At 43.3% G+C, this 26,041-nt stretch overlaps 1 protein-coding gene across 5 annotated transcripts in view; it reads left to right on the top strand.

Moving 5' to 3' along the window:
• hgs (hepatocyte growth factor-regulated tyrosine kinase substrate) overlaps positions 1-21,337 on the top strand; it is a 53,650-nt gene extending 32,313 nt beyond the window's left edge. For 3 of the 5 annotated variants that reach the window (XM_043714998.1, XM_043715000.1, XM_043715002.1), the window contains 13 exons: positions 2,223-2,307; positions 5,264-5,362; positions 5,592-5,687; positions 7,085-7,123; positions 7,241-7,384; positions 7,509-7,722; positions 9,028-9,200; positions 10,495-10,635; positions 12,109-12,286; positions 14,550-14,683; positions 17,104-17,217; positions 17,612-17,707; positions 18,524-21,337. In XM_043714998.1, coding sequence (XP_043570933.1) covers positions 2,223-2,307; positions 5,264-5,362; positions 5,592-5,687; positions 7,085-7,123; positions 7,241-7,384; positions 7,509-7,722; positions 9,028-9,200; positions 10,495-10,635; positions 12,109-12,286; positions 14,550-14,683; positions 17,104-17,217; positions 17,612-17,707; positions 18,524-18,634 — 1,624 coding nt within the window. In that variant the 3' untranslated portion in view covers positions 18,635-21,337. The remainder of the gene's footprint in view (positions 1-2,222; positions 2,308-5,263; positions 5,363-5,591; positions 5,688-7,084; positions 7,124-7,240; positions 7,385-7,508; positions 7,723-9,027; positions 9,201-10,494; positions 10,636-12,108; positions 12,287-14,549; positions 14,684-17,103; positions 17,218-17,611; positions 17,708-18,523) is intronic. The other 2 variants (XM_043714999.1, XM_043715001.1) reach the window with 1 other exon arrangement.
• The last annotated feature ends 4,704 nt before the right edge of the window (positions 21,338-26,041 follow it).

The following is a 26,041-nucleotide window of genomic DNA, read 5'->3' on the forward strand; positions in this document are numbered from 1 at the left end:
TTTTTAAGGTGAGAGGAGAAAGGTTTGAAAAGGACACGAGGGGGAAAGTTTTTACACACAGAGTGGTTTGTACGTGGAATGAACTGCCAGAGGAAGTCTTGCATGCAGGCAAAGTTACAATGTTTAAAAGACATTGGATAAGTTCATGAATAGGAAAGTTTTGGGGGAATGTGGGCCAAACACAGGCAGGTGGGACTAGTTTGGTTTGGGAACGTGGTCAGTGTGGACCGAACAGTCTGTTTCCATTCCTGATGAAGGCCTTCTGACCGAAACATCGACTCTCCTGCTCCTCGGATGCTGCCTGACCGGCTGTGCTTTTCCAGCACTCTCTTTAATTCCATGACACTATACCTGGAACCTGAGTGGGCACTGTGCTCATTTTCAGTCCCTCTGGCATTGGTTTGGGGGAATCATTAGATTTAGAGAGTAGGAAAATTGGAATCACTGTAGAAATATCACCGCCTTGGGACTAATCTGGGTAAAAATAGGTAGTAGCCACATGAAGAGGGTAAGCAATGTTGACGGCATCTTCAAGTGATAAAACATCCATGCAGAGAAGTGAGATGTGCACCAACCATCCTTCAGAGAGCATTTCTTAATCCATGTGAATGTGTGCATTATCTGCATATTCTTTGTTTAATTTTTCCAGTTTTTCGGTAGGCTCCCATTGAGGATCCAATCCACGGGCCAGTGTTTCAGAAAGATCAGTAATGTTTTTCTTAACTGTATTTTCTCATCCCTCCTGGTCTTGCTCTGGCAGTGCTGTCACAAATTAATTATAGTGACAGCTGTACATCCAAGCTCCAAGGGTGCAAGCTTTTGTTACTCTGATAAAGACACTACCACGTTTCCAAATCCAGTAATGTCATGGGTTGCTGTGATGGCAAGATTTCCTGCTCATGTGTCCGTGCTAATCACCCAAGTTACTGGGTTCTATTTAGGAAACACTTGTGTTAAACCCAGGTCCCTCTTGATCAGGCAACCATGAGCAAGTCGGGCATTTTCAGCTTGGAGAGGTGATGACCTAGTAGTATTCTCGCTAGACTATTAATGCAATGATCTGAGGAGCTGGGTTCAAACCACACTGGCATAAGTTAAGCGTTGAAATCAATAACAGGTGTAGAGTTAACAGTCTCATGATGAGCGTAAAACATTGTCGATTGTTGGAAAAATACATCTAGTTCAGTAATATCACTCAGGGAAGGAAACTGCTGTCCTTGTGTAGTCTGACCTATATGTGACTGCAGATGTGGTTGACTCTCAACTGCCCTCTGGGAAATTAGGGATAATCTGGGTAATAAATGCTGGCTTTGCCAGCAATGCCCACATTGTTGTGAATGATTTAAAATGAAGTTTGACTGAGACCCACTATAGACATGTTTGCTGTAATGTTTGAGGGTTATCCTATTCCCATTCAGGTACCACCATCCCTTGAGGCGAGTGTGAAAGTATTCAGAAGTCAAAACGTGTTTTTTGTCCTTGATGTGGTCCCCTTGTCCAACAAAGCAAAAGGCTTATTCCTCACACTGAGGCAGTCACCTTGCCTGGTCCAAGTACTAATGGAACAGAAGTGCCTAGCAAACACATTCAGCAACTGACTGGACCAGACTTCAGTTTCATCAAAGTAGTCACAGAAAGAGTGGCAATTCTCAAAGCTTGGCAAGAGTTGGATTTCTCATCCAATTGCTGCAAATGATGAGGACCTTTTGAAACTGTTTCTCTTTTCCCACTGAGCAACACATCATAGCCACAGTCTGCAGCAGTAGTGTCTCCCCCCTCAGCTTCTGGCTAATGATGTGGGCGTGTCAGCCTGTGCTTACCACATGAAGGGAGCATTGGACCTCTGACCATTAATGTTTAATCGCAGCAATTCCAAAATTACTAGCATGAGTCTGATATGTGAGCCGAGATTTTTGATCTACTGACAAATAAAATGCTTACCAGTCCTTAATCCAACAGCACCTCTTGGTTTACACTTCCCAACAGCTTTTTGAATTAGTGACACAAGCCATTGTGTTTTTATGTTATATTGTGTTTGCATAGACTTTCCAACATTAGCAGGCTCCAGTGAGGTAGCTGTCTGGATTCCTGAGCTTCTGTATATGAATGCTAATCATTTCAGGTTTTCCAGAAAGCACATAATTTGCTGTCATTTGCATTGAGAGATTGAAGTGGTGTTTGTCTTCCAATAAAGGTTGACCTTTTTCTTATTCCTTTCCCAGGAAATCTGAGGTCAAATCCACAACTTCAGCACCAGTTGACCTTCCACCTGAGTACCTGACTAGCCCTCTATCCCAGCAGTCACAAGTAAGCAGCAGTCCAGTAGAGTTCAGCGTGTTTGTAGTGTCCTTTTGCACAGCAGATATTTTGATATTTTAAATTTGTGATGAAGTGGGTTTCAAAATTTAAATGATTACGTTTCAGCTCACTCCTGCCAATTAAAACCTGGTGCATCAGGTAATTGTAAATATCACCATTCTGGGAGTTATCATTGAAACCCTTATCGGAAACTGCATTGGACCAGCCATATACGTGCAGTGTGGCTACAAAGGCAGGTCAGACCATGGGAATTGTGTGACAAGTAACAAAGGAGACAAAGCAGGAAATTACAGGTCATTTTGCCTCCCGTATCATTAGGAAAATGCTAGGATCTATTACTAAAGAGGGTAGAGCAAAGTACTTAGAAAATCTTAATGTAGTCAGGCAGAGTCAACATGGTTTTGTGCAAGAGAAACCGTCTTTGACTAATTTGACCTAACAACAAGCAATGTAGATAAATGGAGGAACCTGTAGATATACTGTACTTGAATTTTCAGAAGCATTTGATAAAGTGCCACATCAAATGTTGTTACTCAACTAAGGTTTTGTGGTGTAGAGAGGTTACACATTAGCTTGGGTAGAGGATTGTCTTACTCCAATGGGAAGCAGAAGCTGGACATTAAATGTGTTGATTTTGGGTTTGCAGATGTGACAAGTGATATGCCACAGGGATCAGTGTTGGGTCTGCATTGTTTACAGTTTATATCAATGACTTGGATGAAGGGTACAGTGTAGTTGCTAAATTCATTGATGGCACGCAGCGAATTGTGAAGGAAGACATGGCATCTGTAAAGGAATACAAATAGAATAAGTGTGTGTTCAAAAATTTGGTAGATGGAGTGGGAAAATGTAACCTTGTCTACAATGGCAGGAAGAATAGAAACGCAGCATGTTATCTAAATGGTGAGAGAAATCTGAAGTGCAGAGGATTCTGGATGTGCTGCTACATTAATTTCAAAAGGTTAGTCTCCAGGTATAGCAATTGATGAAGGCACCCTTTGTGGAAGGGAAATGGAATATTGAGGGAGGAATATTTTGCTACAGTCATACTGAATGTTGATGCAATCACATTCGGAGTTTTGGTCTCCTTAAACACATTCACATGCTCTCTTAAGAGCCATTCTGAGAAGGTTCACTTGGTTGGAAACTAGGCCAGATGGATTGTTGTATGAGGAGAGGTTAGACAGGCCAGTGGAGTATCCACTGGAGTTTAGAAAAGAGTAAGAAATGACTTGATTGAAGCAAAGAAGATCTTGAGGGGTCTTGACAGGTAGAAATGGGGAGGATGCTCCTGTTGTGGGAGAATCTAGATCGAGGGGTTACTGTTTAAAAATCAGGGATCACTCACTTAAAACAGCCAAGTCAAAATTCTTCCTCTCAAAGTCACGAGTCTTTGGAACACTCTTCCTGTAAAGACAGAGGAAGTGAAGCCTTTGGATATTTTTATGGCAGAGGTGGGCAGATCCTTGGCAAGCAAGAGGGTCGGTATAAGGTTATCAAGGTTAGGCAGCAATGTGGATCTGAAGGAATAATCCAGTCAGCTGTGATCTTATTAAATGATGGATTTGCGATGCTTGTTCCAATACTCATCACTTGATTGGATAAATGATGAAAGGATGGTTTCCCCTTGTGGGAGAGACCGGAAGTATGAGACGTGATTTAAAAATCAGGGTTCTCCTATTTAAAACTGAGATGAAGAGGAATTATTTCTCAAGATTGTGTCTTTGGAATTCTTTCCTGAAGATTGGTGGAGGTTATGTCATTGAATATATCTAAGGCAGAGTGGATAGATTCCTGTTGAACAAAGGAATCAAAGGTCAACTGGGTAAGGAATAAAGTGGAGTAGAAACCACAATACGATTAGCCATGACTTTGTTGCATGGTCTTATCCTAATTCTACTGTCTGTATTCCCCAACTCTGTCCACCATCTACAAGGCATATATCAGGCATATGGCTCAATACTGCGCATTGGTCTGGATGAGTGCTGCTCAAACAATTCTCAATAAGCTGAACACCATCCAGGACAAAGCAACTTGCTTGATTGGTACCCAATTCACCACTTTGAATATTCGCTTCCTCCACCACCAACACAAAGTCACATCTGAAAGATACATTGCAGTAATTCACTAAGACTCCTTGGACATACCAAACCTGTGACCACTACCACCTAAAAGAACAAGAAGAGCTGGTGTGTGGAAGCAGCACTGCTTGCAAGTTCCACCCGCCATCCTGACTGGAAACTATGTTGGATGTTCCTCCATTGACACTAGAACAATGTTTTGGAGCTCCTTATCCAACAACATTTTAGGTGTAGCTACACCACAAATACTGCAGCGGTTCAGGAAGGCAATTTAGCACCACTTTTCCCAGCTAGTCTTGAGAAGATTTGTAGCTCAGGTTGAGATTCTGGATGTAGATTTGCTCGCTGAGCTGGAAGGTTCATTTCCAGATGTTTTGTCACCATACTAGGTAACATTTTCAGTGAGCCTCCGAATGAAGCACTGATTTCTATTTATATGTATGGATTTCTTTGGGGGTGGTGATGTCATTTCCTGTGGTGATGTCATTTCTGGCTCTTTTTGTCGGGGGTGGTAGATGGGGTCTAACTCGATGTGTTTGTTGATAGAGTTATGGTTGGAATGCCATGCTTCTAGGATACTCGTGCGTGTCTCTGTTTGGCTTGTCCTAGGATGGATGTGTTGTCCCAGTTGAAATGGTGTCCTTCCATATCTGTATGTAAGGATACTAGTGAGAGAGGGTCCTGCCGTTTTGTGGCTAGTTGATGTTCATGTATGCTGGTGACTAATTTTTATTCCCAGTAATCATTGGGAAGGGCAATAAATGCTGGCCCAGCCAGTATTGCCCACATTTTGAGGAAAATGTCAGAGTTCTGTAAATGTGTCTCTGACAGCCCTCGTGTCTTCTGCTTTCTGATTGTGACAGTTGCCTCCTAAGCGTGATGAAGCTGCCTTACAGGAAGAAGAGGAGCTTCAGCTAGCAATAGCCTTATCCCAGTCTGAGGCAGAGGAGAAGGAGAGAATGGTGAGTAAAGCTTTTTGAAATTAAACTGCTCCAACTCCTGAAAATGTGAACTAAAGAGAGTAAATGCTGGCAAACATTTGGCAAGTCATGTAGTGTTTGTAAAGAGAAGAACACAGTTTGTGTGTCTGGAGGTTCAGTTAATAACAGACGGTACACTGAGCTGCATGAGTTTATAGACTGTTGATATGTGCTCACTTATGAGAATGACCTGAGACTTCTCCTTGTGCAGAGACAGAAGAACACTTACTCCATGTACCCAAAGACTGACCCAACACCAGTCACCTCTTCAGCACCACCAGTCAGCAGTCTTTATTCATCTCCTGTGGTAAGAGTTCTATGTCAGTTTAGAATGTTCCTAACCTGAAGAACAGTGCTGGTTGTATATGATGCCTCTTGTCCCTTCATTTGGTTAATGGAACTGACCCTTGTCCTAATTTTGCTTATTCGAGCAAAGGACTTGCTTTTGCCATGCACTCTGTCATGATTTAACTGGAAGCAGTGCACTGATAACGATTTCTCACTGTTCCACAAGCCATCACAAAATGTGTGAGAGTAACATTCCAGTGAGGCCTCCAAAATGACTTAATTATGCCTGATTCACTGCTACTCAGAACAAAAGCAATTCACACCAGGTTTGTAAGTAACAGGGAAGAAAAACTCTTTATTGTAACAGACTTAACTTTAACAACAGCATTGAATGGAAAGGATTTCTAACCCACTATGTAATTTAGGCTATACCCCTTCTCTCTCTATCATGATTAAGTCAGAGATAAGACCAACTGCACATGGAAAATTAATAGGCAGTGTAAATTAATTTCTGATGATCAAAAGTCCAGATTTCATGGATGTATTAAGTTAACTTGCATCCTTTGTCATTTTATTTTATTTTAGTACTGATGACATGCTGTATCGTGAGAGTTACTTCTAGGTTCAGTGGTTGATCAGGTGGACCTAGGTCTTGTTTTTTTGTAGAACTCTTTCATCAGCCCAAATACTGAGAGAGAGAGAGAGAGAGAGAGAAAAAGAAAAAGATAGATGCTTTCTGTCTGCAGGCTCTGGAAGTTTCTCTCACTCTGCTACTCTGGCTCTTGTACCTTCTGAATACCTTGCGACTCACCCAGAGGACTGTTATCAGGCAGAGTTTTCTTAATTCGAAAGACACTATCTAGAATTTTCCTCCTCATTGCTTCAAAAAGCAACATTTTACCACTTTGATTTTTGAGTTGCAAATCTCACAGATAACTTCCAATTTAGTTTATTGTCCTCAAAAAAGAAAATATTATGGTCTCTTACTACCTGTGTCTCAAGGTACCTTTTATAGTGTGGTCACTGTTGTAATACTGAGCACCTGTTTTAGTGATGTTTGTATCCTTGCTTGATGGCTGCAAATTTCACCCTTGAACTGGAGTTTTAGGTAGCCCAGGAGAGGGGAACCTCTACTCTGCCCCTGAAGCAGTAAGATTATTGTTAATGTTACCTCTCACAGGTTAACTCCAGCACAGAGAACTGGCACCTCACTGCTTACATTGAGTGGCCATGTTCACTCCCACAGCTCCAAATATCAAATTCATTCTGGAAATGTTGAGTTACCTACTTATTTACATCTGATTTGGATTGTGAGAGAGAATGTCTTTACTGTGCTCTGAGAGGAACTCCATGCCGAGTTTAGTGATGTTGAACATAAAATGCCAGTGAGTCAAACATCATATGTTTTTCTTACAGAATTCTTCTGCCCCAACAGCTGAAGAAATTGATCCTGAGGTGAAATATAATCCACGTTCATAACAAATTTTCAGCATTTTTCAAATGTAAGTTTTCAAATGAGGCAAAATACTTTGTTTTCCTAACTTGTCCTTTTTTTTTTTTGAAAAAAAATAGTTGGCTCGATACCTGAATCGCAACTACTGGGAGAAGAAGCAGGAAGAGGTTAGAAAGAGTCCCACTCCTTCGGCCCCAGTCTCTGTGGTGGAATCTGTAACCCAGCCTATTGAAACTCAGACCACTCCTGTTGCAGTTGTAGAGGTAATTAATGGGGAAACGGCTTTGGGCTGCTTGTTTGGCAAGAATAAACACAGCCAATAAACTCTGCCCCTTGTTTTATGTGATGTCCTCTGACCGAGTATCTGTCTTCCTTTTTGTGGTTCAGCAGCAGTACCAGAATGGAGAGTCCGAGGAAAACCACGACCAGTTTCTAAAGGCATTGCAGAACTCCGTGGTGACATTTGTGAACAGGATGAAGAGCAATCACATGCGTGGCCGCAGCATCACCAATGACACTGCCGTGCTGTCTTTGTTCCAGTCCATCAACAACATGCACCCTCAACTCTTGGAGCTGCTGAATCAGCTGGATGAGAAGCGCTGTGAGTACCAGAGGCCAGGGAGAGATCCCTGTTTCAAAATAGGGTGATTTTTTTCATTTGTCCATGAGATGTGGGTCTCTCTGGCAAAACCATCTCTAATTGTAAAGAGGGCAGTTAAGAGTCAACCACATTACTATGGGTCTGGAGTCATACATAGGCCAGACCAGGTGAGGATGGCAGATTTCCCTTCCTGAAAGATATTGGTGAACCAGATGGGTTTTATAGCTATCGACAATGCCAGATTTTCATTGAATTCAGATTTCAGTAGGCCATATTGAAATTCAAGCCTGTATCCCCAGAACAGTAGTCTAGATTTTTGGATGACCAATCCAGTGATATTAGCACTCTGCCATTGCCTCCCCCAGGTTCCATAGTACAAGTGGGTGAAAGGGCTAGAAAGGTTTGATAGTGGGCTGTGATAATGTCTAGTGGGAGCATAAACCATAAGACTTCGGACCAAATGGCTTGCCTTCATGCTTTCCCAATCAGCTGGTCTGTCAGTGTGTTGGCAGAAATCCAGGAGCAGCCAATCTGACCGTGGATCCTGACCATGGTACCCAGCAAGAAAGAGGCAAAAGCCTAATGGGACTTTTACCAAGCAGCTGTATGCAAACTGCTGTAGGATGTGAAATTCTCACTGATTATCTCCTAATATTTACAATAGCTTCCTCAGTCTGTCACTCTGCTTGTGAAACCCTTCAAGCCACACCATGAATTAAAACACCAGTGTTGGAGCTGGTTAGGATACTTCTGGTAACCAGATTGACTGTTCCCTTTTGTACTCTGGGTACTGATTAAAGGAGGAAGAGTGCAGTCCGAAATTGGCAGTCAATTTAGAGACTCCAGTTCTATGATCAAAAACTTTTAATTAGTTAATTATTAATTCTGCTGTAAGATAATGATGTAAGGTATTTGATAAGATCCTTAGGAGAAATGAGGTTTGGGTTTAAACTTTGGAATGTGCGGTCTCAAAGGGGTGGTTGAAAGAGGTGTAATAATGACGATCGAAAGAAAATCTGATGTAGACATGAAAGGAGAACACTTGGAAGATAATGAGGAAAGGTTGACGCGCTGCACAAATCTGATGGCTCTACCGAAGAGCTGATTTGGGCACGTGTTCTGTGGAACCCAAAGGTGTCACTTTTGGAATAAAAACTCCATTCGAAAGCTCCAACACACAAGGATTTGGAAGATACTTTGATCAAAGCGATGCTTTTATTAAAATCTGTGATCGATGGTTAGCAAAACAAATGAACCAATTAGTTGGTTTAGTTAGTGATTTTTGTTGTTGTTGTTTTATTTCAGTGTATTATGAAGGTCTGCAGGACAAGCTGGCCCAGATCCGAGATGCACGCGGGGCACTGAATGCTTTACGCGAGGAACATTGCGAGAAGCTGCGGCGAGCTGCTGAGGAGGCTGAGCGCCAGCGGCAGATTCAGTTAGCACAGAAACTAGAGATCATGAGGCAAAAGAAGCAGGTCTGTCTGCGTGTGTGTCTGTCTGCGTGTGTGTGTGTCTGCCTGCGTGCCTGCCTGCGTGCCTGTGTGTGTTCAGTTCCACCACTGGCTGAGATTGCCATGAAGGATGCTCCTTCTCGACCTCTCCCCTAATCTGAGATATGGTGATCCTTCGGTTAAACCACCACCAAGTCATCTCTGTCAGAGAGCAGCCCCTATAGTCTGGTGTATATGACTACCTTACTTTTTAATGTCACAAAGTACTTTATAATCATCATTGGACTCTATGTCAAAGAGAGAGATACGAGTGGTAATGTCACTGAACTGATAATCCAGAAGCCTAGGCAAATGCTCTGGGAGACATATATTGAAATCCCACCATCACAGCCAGTTGAATTTAATTTGAAATTGATGGCTAGACTCTATAATGATGACCATGACAGCTATCATCAATTGTTATTTTAAAAAAAAACCTCGCTGGCTCATTACTGTTCTTGGGAAGAAACTCATGCCTCATGTGGCTGACATATGATGCCAAACCCATAGCAATGTGATTGACTCTTAACTGCCTTCTGAAGTGACTGAACAAACCATTCCATTCAGGGGCAATTGGAGATGGGCAACAAATACCAGTAGTGGCCAAATTCCATGAAATGATAAAGGGAAAAAAAATCTCAATAGCCAATTCCACAGCAAAACCCATAAACAGCAGTGAGATAAATGACAAAATACTTCAGTTTTGAAATGCTAGTTAAGAGATAAGTATTGGCCAAGAAATCCGGGCCAATAGTTCTGCTTCCAATACTGTCAGGGTTACCTCACCGTTTCTAGGGAAGGTAAGACCGCCTCAGTTTAACATCTAATTGTAAAAGAGCCTGTGCGTGGGTAGAATTTACATTTCTCTTATTTTCCCAGTGAGTTACTTAATTCTCCAAAATTCTCATAAGTGATATGCAATCAAGGAAGCTAGTTATGGAGATGGTGGGGTGACCTTCAAATCTCATATGTTCCAACCCCCTCCCCAAAACACACGCGTGCGTGTACACACACCCCAGACTGCCCAAATCGATGCACTGACTGAATATTTAGTTTGCTGTTGGATCTGTTCTGTGATATCTAACCCATTGTACAAAATGCAGCAAAGAAATGCCTGAGACTTCAATTAATCTGACGCTCCTGTTTAACTTGAATCCTTCCTATTATTCTGCTTCTCTCCATGCCCCTTCTAGCAGGGGTTTGTGTTTCCTAGTGGCTCGCTTCAAAGCAGTGTCAGTCTTGAAATGAGTTCTGAACCAGTTGTTTTGTTGTGTCTCAGGAGTATCTGGAAATGCAGCGACAGCTTGCCATTCAGAGGCTGCAGGAACAGGAGAAGGAGCGGCAAATGCGCCTGGAGCAGCAGAAGCAAACCATTCAGATGCGAGCGCAGATGCCGGCTTTCCCTCTGCCGTATGCACAGGTTAGAGTTCGCTGGATGAGTAAGTGTCCTGGCCAGGGGAGTGTGGTTGTAACTCAGTTGGGAGAGAGGGAATGTCCTGTAAGTGAGAGCAGAGTTCAGGCAAATGAATAAATTAGAATCTGTGTTGAGATTATGTTGTAGCCTTCTATTCTTAGAGTCATAGAGAAGTACAGCATGGAAACAGACCCTTCAGTCCAACTTGTCCACGCCGACCAGATATCCCAAATCAATCTAATCCCACCTGCCAGCACCCGGCCCATATCCCTCCAAACCCTTCCTATTCATATACCCATCCAAATGCCTCTTAAATGTTGCAATTGTACCAGCCTCCACCACTTCCTCTGGCAGCTCATTCCATACATGCACAGCCCTCTGCGTGAAAAAGTTGCCCCTTAGGTCCCTTTTATATCTTTCCCCTCTCACCCTAAACCTAAGCCCTCTCGTTCTGGACTCCCCCTACCCTATCCATGCCCCTCATAATTGTATAAACCTCTATAAGGTCATCCCTCAGCCTCTGACACTCCAGGGAGCCCAGCCTATTCAACCTTTCCCATAAGCTCAAATCCTCCAACCCTGGCAACATCCTTCTCAGTCTTTTCTGAACCTTTTCAAGTTTCACAACATCTTTCTGATAGGAAGGAGACTAGAATTGCACGCAATATTCCAAAAGTGGCCTAACCAATGTCCTGTACAGCCAGAACATGACCTCCCAACTCTTGTATTCAGTACTCTGACCAATAAAGGAAAACATACCAAACGCCGCCTTCACTATCCTATCTACCTACGACTCCACTTTCAAGGAGCTAGGAACTTGCACTCCAAGGTCTCTTTGTTCAGCAACACTCCCAGTTGGCTTGATTTTTGTTTTTGACACTGCTTATGCAGTTCTTAATTATCACTTGTTTTTACGTGGAGGATTAAAGAGTATTTGTAAGAAAGAGGTTATGACTGGTGCACATAACCTGGTGCCCTGTTGTTTGTAACTTGCCTTTCTCCACATCTTATGCAGTTGTTCATCTGTATACATGATTTTCATCTGTATAATGATGGATAAACCTGTTCCACTCTTCAAAGAAACTAAACTTTAATAGGGGGCAACCTGTCTAAGTAATAGGTGTGCGAGCCCAACTGGATTTTAATTTAATCTGTGTCCAGATGCTGTCTCAACTGCTTAAAGTTTGTTAGTTTGACAACTGATGTTGTAACTCCCTTGTGCTTTTGTGTTGATCTTGTTTTGTGGATTTAGTTACTGCTTTTAGAAGGAAAACCAGGTTTTTACTTGTTCCATTTTGTTGAGAGTTCTCTTTTTCGGTTATGTTCCAACGATTTGTCATAGTGCACCATGAAGTCTCCACGTGGTTGATATGTTGACTTATTGTGTGGTAGTTATTGGACGAATCACTGCTCGAGATATTTAAGTAATTAAATTTCACAATCTACTCCTGTTTAATCCTAAATGTTCCTTCTGCCTAGCTCCAGTCCATGCCCCCTGCTAGTGGCGTTATGTATCAGCCCGCAGGTCCAACCAGCTTCCCTGGCACTTTCAGCCCAGCAGGCTCGGTGGAAGGATCTCCAATGCATTCTGTCTACATGAATCAGACAGGACAGCCAGGCACTGGACCATATACCTCGATGCCAGTCTCTGGAGCAGGTGAGGTGTGCCTACTGAGTGGCCAAGCAAAGCACTCTGGGCACTGCTGCTTTGCATCAAACACTGGCTAAACACCGGGTGCTTGTTTTACATCCCACTATCTCATTCTTGTTGCAGCCATTCTCTGGGTCACCAGGGTCAGGATCATGACTCAGTTGTTACCGAGTGTAGATAGGAAAGTGGAGCTGAGATCACAACCAGGTCTGCAGTGATCTTATTGAAAGGTATACAGAACAACCTAGAATTTCCAAACGAGATGGGCGGGGAGTATTTTGTTCGGATGACTGGTTGTTCGGATAACGTTTTTATGGGACCTTGAGATCTTGTTCATATAATCTGAAAATTTGATAATTGATGTTTAGATAACAGAGATAGTACTATAGTAGGATTCGAGGGCCAAATGGCCTCTGTATTCCCAAAATCAGTGATGCTGATACCTCTGTGATGTTCTTCCTCTGAAATACTTGTCTTTATTGGTGGTCCACCAGACATAGCATTAACAAATTCCTATTTGCGACAGTGACTGCTAATATTTCTGATCCCGAGCATCAGCAGCATTGGTATAACAATGTAAATCGGTTCATCCATAGAAAAGATGATCACTTAATTTTCACTTGGATGTTGGAAGGATGTTTCCCCTTGTAGGAGAGACTAGAACTAGGAGCCACAGTTTCACAATCAGGGGTCTCCCATTTAAACCTGAGATTAGGAGGAACGTGCTCTCTCAGAAGGCTGAGTCTTTGGAACTGTCTTCCCTAGAGAGTGGTGACAGTGGGGGCACTAAATACTTTGAAGATAAAGGTAGCTAGAATCTTGACCAACAAGGGAGTTGATAGTTTCAGGTGTAGGTGTGAATGTGGAATTGGGGCCCAAATCAGAGCTGTCACAATCTTGGTGAATGAGCAGGTAGGATGATCGATCATCTCTTCCTAACCTGCGTGTCCCACAGTTTAGATATGATTTGATTTATTATTGTCACTTGTACCTAGGTAGAGTGAAAAGTTTTGTTTTGCATGCACTACAGTCAGGTCAGTAAAGTACATAAGAGTAACAGAACAGAGCGAGGAATACAATGTTAGAGCTGCAGAGAAGATGCACAAACAGCGAGATCTACATTAAATTTAAAGTGTGAGAGGTCCTTTCAGAAATCCAGTAACAGCGGGGAAGAAGCTGCTCTTGAACCTGTTGGTATGTGTTTTAAGCTTTTGTATCTTCTGCCCGATGGAAGAGGTTGGAAGGGATTCTAAGTAGGGTTGAGAAGGTTTTTGTTTTGATGTTGGCTACCTTCCTGAGGCAGCGAGAGTGTACATGGAGTCATTAGAGGGAAGGTTGGCTTACTTGATGATATGGGCTGTGTTCAAAACTCTCTGTTGTTATTGTCTATTGTCAGTTACCTGAGAAGGTATGAAGTACCTTTAAGACCATCTGCTGCTGCTGCAATTTATAACCAGTAGTTTGCTAGGTCATTTCCGATTAGTGGAACTGATTGGACTTTAAATGCACGTAGACCCGACAGGGTATAGCAACTGTTTCTTTGCCTGGTGCCACGATCAGAATGGTTTCACAACTTTAAAGTGATTGAATTAATAGCATAGTATCATAACCACTGAACTATCACATAGCAACACACTGTATTTGTATACTTTCAATGAAACATTCCAACACACTAATCAGAGCTTTATAAAACCACAAATTGACATCAAGTCACATTAACGCAGTAGGGACAGGTGGGCCAAAACTTAGTCAATTGTAGTTTTTGGGAGTATCATAAAGAAGGGAGTGGGGTGAAGGGGTTTATTGAGATGCACAAGAGACCAGTGTTCGAGGAGCACTGGGGAATGGAGAGGTTACAAAGTTAGGGAGGGATGAGGCCAGGGAAAGGATTTGAAACTCCGGAAAAAGAATTTTAAAATTGAGGTGTTGCCAAACTAGGAAACACTTATGTTAGTTATTTTAATCAATCGGTTTGGACGTATTATAACAGACCTCTGAGGCACACAGTACCTGAACATGAACCTTCGGACCCAGAGATAAGGACATTACCACTGTACCACAAGACTTTTTAGTTTGGGTTATCTGCTTTGGTTAAGTAGTTGTGACAGTCTGATCCAGTGTATTGAGAACAGCTCGGGCTATTCAGTTACACCATATCCAATCACTTCACACTCCAACGTGTTCTTTGTTCAGCTGGATAATGTGTGTTACTGGTTTATCTATTGTTTCTGTATTGTGTGTGTATTCATACATTTCCTGTGCACCTCAGATCCCAATATGGTGAATCCTTACATGTACCAGGCGGCAGCTCCAACCAGCCAGACCACTCAGCAAAGCCAGGGAGTGTCCACCACAAATACTGGGTATTCAAACTACCAACCAACCCCTACGCAGAGCTACCAGGCAAGTCTACATCCCGGTCCTCTCGGCTGTAGACCCCAGTTGGGTTTAATTATCTGTGTGAGGTGTGCTGGAGAATGAGCTACTTCTGGTGCTGGATTGAAGTGTTGGCACAGTGTCTCAAATCCAGCTGTCCGAGAACTGGTGATGTCTGATTGTCAGGTGTTCATCTCTTGTGGGATCTGTGTGAGCAGAGTAAGCATGGACCACAGAAACCACTCTCTGGTTGGTTCCCAAGGATGGAAACAACAAGAGTTAGATCAGGAGATGTGGGAGTGAAAGTCAGCCATTCAGCCCATCAGGTTTGCTCTGCCATTCGGTCAGCCCGTGGCTGATCTGACGATCCTCAACTCCACCTCTCTGCCTTTTCCCCCAACCCTTGACACTCTTACTGATTAGAAATGTCTCTGTCAACCTTGAATATGCTTAATGACCAACCTTGCCAGCCTTCTGCAGTAAAGAATTCCAGGGATTCACTCTCTTCTGAGAGAAGAAATGCCTCCTCATCTCTGTCCCAAATGGACAACCCCTTACTCTGACATTATAGCATCTGGTCCTAGAGTCTCCCACAAAAGGAATTCACTGCAGCACTTAAAGCCCCCGGCCCTCCTGGGTCATGAAGCTGCCTTCCGTGGTAGGATTACATCCGGACTCTCTCCATAAAGGTCTCCAGCCACGGAAACTTATAGTCAGAGTAACAAACCTGGGTCTATTCATTTCTTTCAACAAAATCTGGGATCTGCCAGGATTTATTTTCCACCAAATCCCAGTGGATGGATCACAGGAGTGGAGCACAGTAACACTGAGCCTCCAGCATTGCTGCTTCAGAATTCCAGATCATATTTCCGTCCTGTGCTGTCCACCTTCCGAGTTAGACTGAAGGATCTGTTTCTGTGCTGTATATCTCTATGACTCCAATAACAGGATTCCAAAATCAGAAAATCCAGCACAGTCTCAGTCCTGAGCATGCCAGATTTTGGTTTCACTTGGATCAATTTTGCCTTCATATTTATTTCTGTGGCTTTTATCCCAGCATTCTGAACTAAATGCCAGATTCTTCCCCTGCCCCACCCAAAGTTTGGCCCCTCTCTGTATATCTAGGCAGCTAACTCTGTCTCTTTGGATCCCCTGATGGGTGCCACTCACTCTTGTACTCTCTCCCACAGGTCTTTCCCCTCACTTTCTCGCCCCTTACACTCTCACACTCCTCATTCTTGCACACTGTCCCTCATTCTCTGAGATTTCCTTCGAGTCTCCTGGTATTGTCTGTTTCAGTGACATTTCCTTGTAATGCTGCAGCCCTGTATATGATACTCACACTGTACCCACTGTCTGAAGACAGTTGGAAGGGTTAAGGTTGTTCAGGTTATTGGTAAGAGGATTCATTGTCACCTACGCTTGTTAGGTGCAATGTACTGAAGGCTCAGTTTTGTTCTATTGTTACTAGTGTTTGACTTCCAGAACATGTTGTGATTTTGAACAGTATTGGGTGTTGGAGAATAGGCTGTCCTCTGTACCATGCCAAGCAAATGCTGAGCTATGGACCAACATGCCATGCATTGCGCAGTGAAGTGTGAAGGATACACTGGCGGTTTGTGAGAGGAGGGTGACCTTTTTGGTGTACTTGGTAGGAATTTCATTCTTGAGGATGTTTGGGTTGGCTCAATGCGGTTGCTAATTCTGCACTGTCAGCTAGTTTGGCCTTGCTGGTCTTCAGCAATCAAGTACAATAACCTATCACCTCCTTGGACACTGTCCGGTCCCCTCTGCTGAACAACAAGTGTTAAACTTACTTGGACCACCTTCTCCCCCAACAGTCAAATAACCAACAAATATTCACCACCTGGCTTGCATGACCAGCACTGATATCAAAGCTACCAACCAGCCCCTCCACAGGCCGAACAGACAAGTTGCACAAAATATTTGGTGTGTGGATCCTGATTTCTCTTAATTGCTTTTGCATTTAGGAAATGTGCTCTGGGCAATAAGAGCTTCACCTCCATGGGGGCTCAGTGTCTGACAGGAGAGTAGAGGAGGAGTCAAATTGTGTTGATTAACCAATTACTTTGAGTGTGTGTGTGTGTGTGAGAGAGGGGCCTATTCAGGCTTGTCAGAGCTCGTACATGTACGTGTGTGTGAGTGTGTGTGAGTGTGTGTGGCCAATTCATACTCTGTGCCAATGTGAGAGCTCACGTGTGTGTGTGTGTGTGAGGGGACCCATTAGGGTTCTGTGCCCAAGTCAGAGCTCATACATGTACGTGTGTGTGCTGGGGGCCCATTCATACTCCATGCTAATGTGAGAGCTTGTGTGTGTGTGTAATGGGATTGGCCTGGCTGTGTATGTGTGGAAGGGAATGCGTACATGTTTACACAAACAAGCTGTTCTCCTTCTGTGGCCGCTCACTCTGAATCTTCTGTTGCAGAATGTGGTTTCCCAGGCACAGGGTGGAACACTTTCCCAACCTCCGCAGTCAGGAGGATTGGGCTACATGGGATCCCAGTCTGTCCCAATGGGTTACCAGACATATAACATGCAGGTAGGCTGTACTGCTGCTTATCTTACTAATCACTGTGCCATGAGACCATCTAAAGTTTGATTACTGAATGATCAACAGTTCTGAGGTTAGAGAGATCATCAGTGAAACAGTTCATAATCCTTCAGAAATTCATTATCTCCCATCCTAAAGCACATAAAATGAATCTGTTTTCTGAAGTCAAAGTTTTGTATCTACCCACTTTTATATTTCAAAAATTGTTCTTTAGTGTGATTTAACTGGATTAATGAACTAAGTCAGAAAAGAAATGACTGTTTAAGCTCTTTGAGTCACCCTATGAAGAGAGACTGGCATTTATTGTGAATGTGTGGCTTGATATTTTATTCTATCTCTGCTTTGTTTTGTACGGTAAATACTCACACTGTTGCTCCAACAGAATATGATGTCTACTCTCCCAGCTCAGGATCCTGCCATGAGCAACTTGCCTCCACAACAGTCTTACCTCCCAGCACAGCAGCCCATGTATCAGCAGGTAGGTAGCGAACCAGGGTTTCTGTAGGGATCCAGGCTTCAGCAGTTCAGTCACTGGTTTTACAAACTGGTTTGCCTTCAGGGGAGAGTGGGGTGGGTGATTGGGGATCCTGCATTTTGTAAATGGACTGCTTTCCAAATTTGAGTTCTCTGCTTTGATAGACCATGAATGTAACTGTTAGACTAATGCACCAAGTTCTGATGTTGCTGTTGTGTTGCATGCTAACTGGTGTCTTACTGAGTTCCGAAAATGAACCGAAAGGAAATAGAGCACAACTCCCTACTACCAGGTTTTGGGGAGGGAGGAGTTGGTGGGGGAGAGGGGGAGGTGTTTGTGAATAGCAAGCAGCAACAAGATAATGATCGCTATCTGTTTTGATGCTGGTTGAGGGATAAGTACCAGTCTGGTTGCTGCTCATCTTTGATAAATCCCATGGGATCTTCTGCATTTACTTGAGATAGCAGGCAGGCCTTGATTTAACTTCATATCTGAAAATCGGCGCCTCAAATAATTCAGCAGCCCCTCCATACTGCACTGGAGGGTCAACCTGGATTATATTCTGAATTTCCTCTGAGCTGCCACCTCACAGTTTGGTGTGAAGTAAGTGTTGAGTCTGAAAAAAATCACGTCTGCACTGAGAATTCAAGAGCAATAAAGGGTGGGAGAAACCCCTTTGACTCATGGGAACGGTTTCTGTCTGGTTTTCTGCAGCTCCTGTCAGGGTGGCCAGGGACCGAGCCAGAGGCCTGAAGCACAAAATGGGGAGCAGTTGTTGTCAACCAATGTTTTTAACTCTTCTGTTCCCTTAATTTGCAGATGGCACCCCCTGGAGGAGCACCACCGCAGCAGCAGCAGCCGCCGCAGCCACAACAACAGATCCAGCAGCAGCAGGCTGGCTCAGAGGCACAGCTCATCTCGTTTGACTAACATCTCTCCAGGAGAGCGGGGGGGTGACAGTCACCCTCGCACCAGGAGGTGCACGTTGCCAGTCAATTATTGGAGGGGAGTGAAGAAAAAAATTGGGAGTGTATGCTACCACTGGCTGGGTTAACATTTCAAATACACGCTGGCTTTCTTAAAGTTCTGATCTTCTGTGAAAGGCTCACATGGACTTGGCTACTGACCAGAAATCTCTAATTCCACTCTGTGCCACCTTGGTGCAAATGGTCGCGTGTGAGAGAGTGTTGAAAAGGACACTACAGATGATCTTCAAGGCAGTAAACTTAAGTCGGATATTCGTGGTTGCAATGCCATAACTGGGGGTTGATGCTAACTGTGCATGTTGAACCATGAGGAGCTTTGTGAGAGCGTAGACAGGTGTTTGGATGGGATTTTCTCTTTCTTTTCTTCACCCGTCACGTTTTAAATCAAAAGTGGCTGTGCACTCTTGTTTTACGTTTGAGCCTTGGACCATACGAGCGGTTAGATGTGTAATGTGAACAGTGAAAGTGTTTGGATGTTTCCTCCTTATTTAATTTTCTTAGCTCTTTTGAACCATATTGTTGATCAGCTGATGGGATAACTTCCTGTGACAGGCTGCCTCTCCTGTCTCTCCTCCCCCTCTGCCTCCCAACACGTGCAAGTGTGCACACACAAACACAAACACACGTGCACAAAATCTTTCCTCCCCCTTCCTCTTGAAGCTGCTGAAATGTGCCTCTGTGGGTCCCGTCTGTCCCCTCACCACAAACTCTGTCACTTCTTGCAGATCTAGGGACACAGGAGACATCAGATAGAGACTCTGTCTGTACTTTCAGATACTCGTGAAACAATCCCAGAAGACTATTTCAGACAAGGGCAGGGGACTTCTCTCCAGTATCCTAGCTGGTATTCATCCCCTAGCAGACATTACAGCAACAGATGATCTGATCAGTTGTCTCTGTGCTGTGTGTGGGAGCTCACTGTTTGCACATTGGCTGCTACCTTTCCTAGACTAACGCTGTGATTAAATTTCAGGAAACCTTGTTTGGCTGTGTCCTGAGTCCATGAATGGCGCTGTCTAAACATAGGCCCTTTTTTCTCCCAGGAGTGGCTTTGGTGGAAAGTATAATTGGACACTGGGTGCAACACTAGTCACAACTTTCCATCTTCTCACCTGAGTTTCAGCAGGCAATTAGACTCCAAGGTTGGGGGACTGGGTGTCTCACAACAGTTCTCACCTGGCATCTACACAATAACTTCATCATTAGAGAACAGAGCATGACTTTGTATTTCTATCCTCTGCCACTGTCTAGTCACGGTGTACTGCAGCAATGCTCGCAAATGGACTTCCCTAGCTTTCTGTGCCTGATGTCAGACTAAGCAGAGAGGGAAGTACCAGATAGCTAAGAGTTACCTTTTTGATTAACAAGCCTGAGAGTGTACCTGGGAGGAAGTAGGGACTTGGGTGTGACTGAGCAGAGGGACTCCCTCCCTGGGTAGGTGTCACCTCTGATTGAGTTGCAGCTTTTGTGTCCGGACATGGGTACACAAGCCACTCCCCACTCTTGCTCCATGAATCCAGTGGGAACTGGTCCCAGTATCCCACTCCAGCCCCCTTTTTTTAAATCCCTGTTTGCTGAGTGCTGTTGTCTGTCAACTGTTATCTGTTGTCCTGGTAAAACAAGTCACACTCTTGTTTAAACTAGTGAGGGTTAGCTGCCTCAATGAGTTTACCACTGAGCTGCTGACTGGAATTCAGAGAAAGCCAGTGGAATCATTTAGGGATAGCACGGCCTGTACAAACCTCTTGGTTATTTCTTCAAATGTTAGTACGTTGAATAAAATTAAAAGGTGTACAAACATTGGGAAGCCTCCTGGAGGCTCTGTGTATGAAACTGCCTTTACTTCTCAGTTATTGGTTACCCCTTTCCCTCAGTTTGTGGAAAAAGTTTTAAAATGTTGGGTAGGGGGTGGTGGCTGAAGGACAAGGCTGAGCCGCCATGACAGTTGGTACAAATTAATTTTTAATAAGAACAAAGGTTCTGATTGCACACTTTAAACTGCAGCTCCGTTGTCTGAGTGTACTACAGGCCCAGCTTGAACTGTGCAGATTGCACATTTTGATTAGGAACCCGTTCCTCTGGTTTTAAGTGACAGGTGGACATTGCAATATGGAGATAAACTGCTTGCTGACCTCAACTACACACCGCTCTCAGACGCTGGAGTCACAGGCACTCTGCCGTGGAAAGTTACTGTCCTCCATGAACTGTTGGTGCACTATAATGGAACTCAATATAGTTGACCTTAACCGGTAACCATCATCCATCTAGCAGATTATATATATATATAGTGTAGTCACTCTCAGTTGTATATGCGTGTTCATTAGAACATAAACAAATGTCTAATTTAAAAAGGCTCATCTTCATAAATAGGACTGCATGTTTAAATTTAATTGTCTATTCATTTGCAGTATAATATTGTGTGGGATAATTTGCATTGTTGTGGCTTGGGTAAAGGGGTACAGGTTTATCCTATCTTTATCCTGGTGTCAGTAAGACGCTGAACACGCATGTTCTGTTATACTATAAATGAATGTGTCTCTATTCTTCTGTACGTTTTCCTTAATACAACACTGTTCTGCTTTCTCCACCGTTTCAGCTGATTTTGAAACCATATTTAATAAATGTTTTTTCCTCTTCATGTCATTCACTTCCATGGACTTGGTGTGTGCTTTAATGGAGAACTAAGACACCATGAGTTGTGATGATCTGGAAGGTATTGCTTGAAATGGTAATGGAAGGGCATTCTTGCCAAGTACATCAGGCTAAACACCATCAGAGAAAGTTGTGTGTATCTATGGGCAAGGGCAGTGGAACAGATGGCTTTCACAGAACCTGCAATGGCCTGATGGGCTGAATGGCCACTTCCTGCTTTTCCACAATTCCATGGTTCTCTGGTTGACATCCCACCGCAAGACACATCCATCAAACCAGACGTCATTCCCTTGTGATAGTGTCCCTACCTCTGGGCCAGACTCTGTTCAAGTCCTTCCTGCCCTAGTTGTGTCATATGTCTGACAGCTCAATTAAAAATATCGGAAAGGTGGCTAATAGGATCAACAGGTGAGATGGAGGGTGAGGTCAGAATAATGGGACTCAGTGCTACAGCTGGATGCTGTTGATTAGCTGCAACTATAACACCGCATGAACGGGAAGGCCAACTTTGTCTCAGTCTGTTTTAAAATTAAGATTGCACCAATGCATACTAGAAAGCTTGAAACAAGTTGTGATTATTGTAAAATTTACAGAAAAGAAAAACAAGCTTTTTTTAATATAATCTTTCCTGAATGTAGGTTCTTCTGAAATGTAGCCCATGCTAAGCAGAAATTGCTGAGCAGCTGCCATTTGGTTCATGGAGTTAGATAAAGATGGATCGAGGAGACTCCTGTGGAGCCAAAACTTCAATTGAACCAACTGGTTAGTTACTGTGCTGGGATCTGTGACCTCCAAACACCTAGAGAGTCATCTCTGGGGTGAACAAATTTTGAACAATGCTGCAAGGCACAGAATTTAAATTCTATTTGACTATCTGCCCACTTCTTTTTGAAACCACAGTTTTGTATCTTTTTCATGCTTTCCTCTCCCAGTTTTCACTTCATTAATTATTCCTGATTCCACTGAGCATGCAGTCTCATGCGTGCACTTTGGAGAACACATAGAGCTTGTACATTCTGCACTTCGGACTAGAGTTTAAACCAACAGGTGCCTCTGATGAAGCTTTCATAGCTTTTCTGTGTTCTGGCTACCACCCTTCAATATAGCCATCGGGAAAGAACTTGTTCCAAAACAGGATTTGTACTTTGAATCTCATGTTTGTGGAAAGGAATGTTAGTCGTAAAGTTTGTCCTCTTGCAATAACAATCTGTTTAAGGTCAGTACCTAATAACCTAGAACTTGGGAGGAGAAACAGTGTCGTTGGCCCTTCAAACCTATAACACCATTCAGTAAGATCATGGCTAGTCTGGTTTTTCTTTCGACTCCATTTTGTTCCCTTCACCCCAGAAAGTTGGGCTCTGTTTTTTAATAAAAATTCTAAATTGTTATTGAATAAATTTTAAGGGCACAATTTCTACTACTTTCTAAGAAAATGCATTCCAGAGAAGAAATGTACTCCTTATCTACCTTACAAGGGAGACTTCTTAGAATTATAGTCATAGAGATGTACAGCACAGAAACAGAACCTTCTATCCAACTCATCCATGCTGACCAGATATCCCAACCCAATCTAGTCCATTTGCCAGCACTTGGCCCATATCCCTCTAAACCCTTCTTTTTATATACCCATCCAGATGCCTTTTAAATGTTGCAATTGTACCAGCCTCTCATCCATGCTGACCAGATATCCCAACCCAATCTAGTCCATTTGCCAGCACTTGGCCCATATCCCTCTAAACCCTTTTTATATACCCATCCAGATGCCTTTTAAATGTTGCAATTGTACCAGCCTCCACCATTTTCTCTGGCAGCTCATTCCATACACACACCACCCTCTGCGTAAAACGTTGCCCCTTTGGTCACTTTTATATCTTTCCCTTCTCACCTTAAACCCATGCTCTCTAGTTCTGGACTCCCCCATCCCAGGAAAAAGACTTTGTCTATTTATCCTAACCATGCCCCTCATGATTTTATACACCTCTATGAGGTCACCCCTCAGCCTTCGACATTCCAGGGAGAACAGCCCCAGCTATTTAGCCTCTCCCTATAGCTCAAATACTCCAACCCTGGCAACATCCTTGTAGATCTTTTCTGAATCCTTTCAGTGAATAAATCTGCTAAGATTTGCTTTCCCAAAATGCAGCACCTTATTCTTAAACTATGACTCAAATTTTAGCCTGGGAGAAAGTGAGGACTGCAGATGCTGGAGATCAGAGTTGAAAAATGTGTTGCTGGAAAGGCGCAGCAGGTCAGGCAGCATCTAAGGAGCAGGGGAATCGACGTTTCGGGCATAAGCCCTTCTTCAAGATTCCTGAAGAAGGGCTTATGCCCGAAACGTCGATTCCCCTGCTCCTTAGATGCTGCCTGACCTGCTGCGCTTTTCCAGCAACACATTTTTCAGCTCTAGTTTTAGCCTACCCATTGGAATAAACATCGTCTAGGTCTCCACTCATCTCAGGATCAAATATTTCAATAGGATTGCATCTCATTCTTCTAAACTCTAATGGATACAAGTCTAAACTGTTCAACCATTCTTCACAAAATAAGACCTTTATCCCTGGACTGTGATGAGTGAACCTTCTCCACCTTCTTTCAGAGTTTTGTTTTTAAATAAGGAAACCAAAACTGTTCTTGGTACTGAAGATGTGGTTTTGCCTGTGTCCTGTAAAGTTGCAGTAAGACTTCCCTACTTTTATGTTACATTGCCCCTTACAATAAATGGGAACATTCCATTTGCCTTCCTAATCACTTGCACTGTTTGCATACCAAACCTTTTGAGATTCTGTACCAGAATGTCCAGATCCCTCTGTACTGCAAAGCCCTCTCCATCTAAATAGTAAACATCTTTCTTATTCTTTGTGCCAAATGGACGCGGACAGTTATCAAAATTATACTACCAAATTTTTGCCCACTCACTTAACCTGTCTATATTTGCAGACTCTCCTTCAGCTTGAAAACGATTACAAGTAGTCAAAGACGCAGCACTGATCCCTATGGCACTTGTTGCCAGGGTTGGAGTATTTGAGCTATAGGGAGAGGCTAAATAGGCTGGGGTTGTTCTCCCTGGAATGTTGAAAGCTGAGGGGTGACCTCATAGAGGTGTATAAAATCATGAGAAATGGTTTGGATAAATAGACAAAGTCTTTTTCCTGGGATGGGGGAGTCCAGAACTAGAGAGCATAGGTTTAAGGTGAGAAGGGAAAATGATCCATTTATCCTGACTCTCTGCTTCCTGTTAACCAAACCAATCCTTTAGTAAACTTCTTCACCATGTGCTCTCATGTTGTCCAGCAATGTTTTACATTGCATCTTTATGAAATATCTTTTTTGGAAATCTAAGTACAACACATCTGCTGGTTCCCTTCCATCCACTGTGAATGTTGCATGGTCAATAAAACCACTACATCCGTTTCGTATCCTTTCCCCTTTCCAAAGCCATGATGCATTGTGATTTAATTATACTGTTGCAACAGCCCGCACCTTTCAAAGACAGGCTTTAAGCTAACTGGCCCTTTGGTTTCTTGCTTTCAGCCTTGTTTATTCTCCCAAATTAAAGTGCAAGACTTGCTACTTTGCAATGCTCTAGGATTTTCCTACAATCTAAGGAATTTTGGAAGATTACAACAAAGATATTGGTTTGTTCCATCACTTCTTGTAAGACACTAAGATGCTGCATCTGATTCTGGGGTTTTGCCAGTCTTTAGTGCCAATAGTTTTGCTTGCACTTTCCCCCTGACAATAGTGAGTGTTTTCAATTATACTAGGGAAATTTTCAAAGTCTTCTGCCATTTCTTCATTTTTCATTATTAATTCCTCAAATTCTCTCTTTTACAATACTGACACCAGCTTTAGTTTTTCCTTTCGTATTGAAATGCCAATAAAAACTGCATGATATATCATAAATGATCTGATGAAGGGCTTTTTCCCGAAACTTCGATTTTCCTGCTCGGATGCTGCCTGACCTGTGCTTTTCCAGCACTACTCTAATCTAGACTTTGATTTCCAGCATCTGCAGTACCCACTTCTGCCTGTATCATAAATGAGTTTGAGTTTTAGCCAAATGCTGAGGGCACTTCCTGCAGCATTAATGCTGCAGGGAGAGAGCATCAATCCATTAATGCTGCAGGAAAGCCCTTAAAGACTTTTTTTTAATTTCAAAAACATACTTTATTCATAAAATATTTTGATGATCTGTACAATTGGTCATGCCATACATCCGTAAATATTCCATTTCTTGGTATACAGAGACAGAGTAATCATTCATATATACAGGTCTGTACCATTACATATTTAGCTGAGGCGTCAGCAGAGCCCAAATGACTGCGTGGGCCTTGGCGGCAGCTGCCCCAAGCTTCAGCGCGTCCCTCAACACGTAGTCCTGGAGCTTGGAATGTGCCAGTCTGCAACACTCAGTCAGGGTCAACTCCTTCAGCTGGAAGAGCAACAGATTTCGGACTTCACCGAGTTGATGATCCTCCAGGCACAGTTGATGATCGTCTCGGTGTGCGTCCCGGGGAACAGGCCGTAGAGCACAGAGTTCCGCATCACGGAGCTGCTCGGGACAAACCTCGACAAACACCACTGCATTCCTCTCCAGACTTCCTCTGCATAGGCACATTCCAGAAGGAGGTGTGTGACAGTCTCGTCCCCCCCGCAGCCGCTTCGAGGGCAGCGTGCGGTGCGGCTGAGAGTCCGGGCG

Source organism: Chiloscyllium plagiosum, chromosome 24, assembly GCF_004010195.1.
Source record: "Chiloscyllium plagiosum isolate BGI_BamShark_2017 chromosome 24, ASM401019v2, whole genome shotgun sequence".
Taxonomy (NCBI): domain Eukaryota; kingdom Metazoa; phylum Chordata; class Chondrichthyes; order Orectolobiformes; family Hemiscylliidae; genus Chiloscyllium; species Chiloscyllium plagiosum.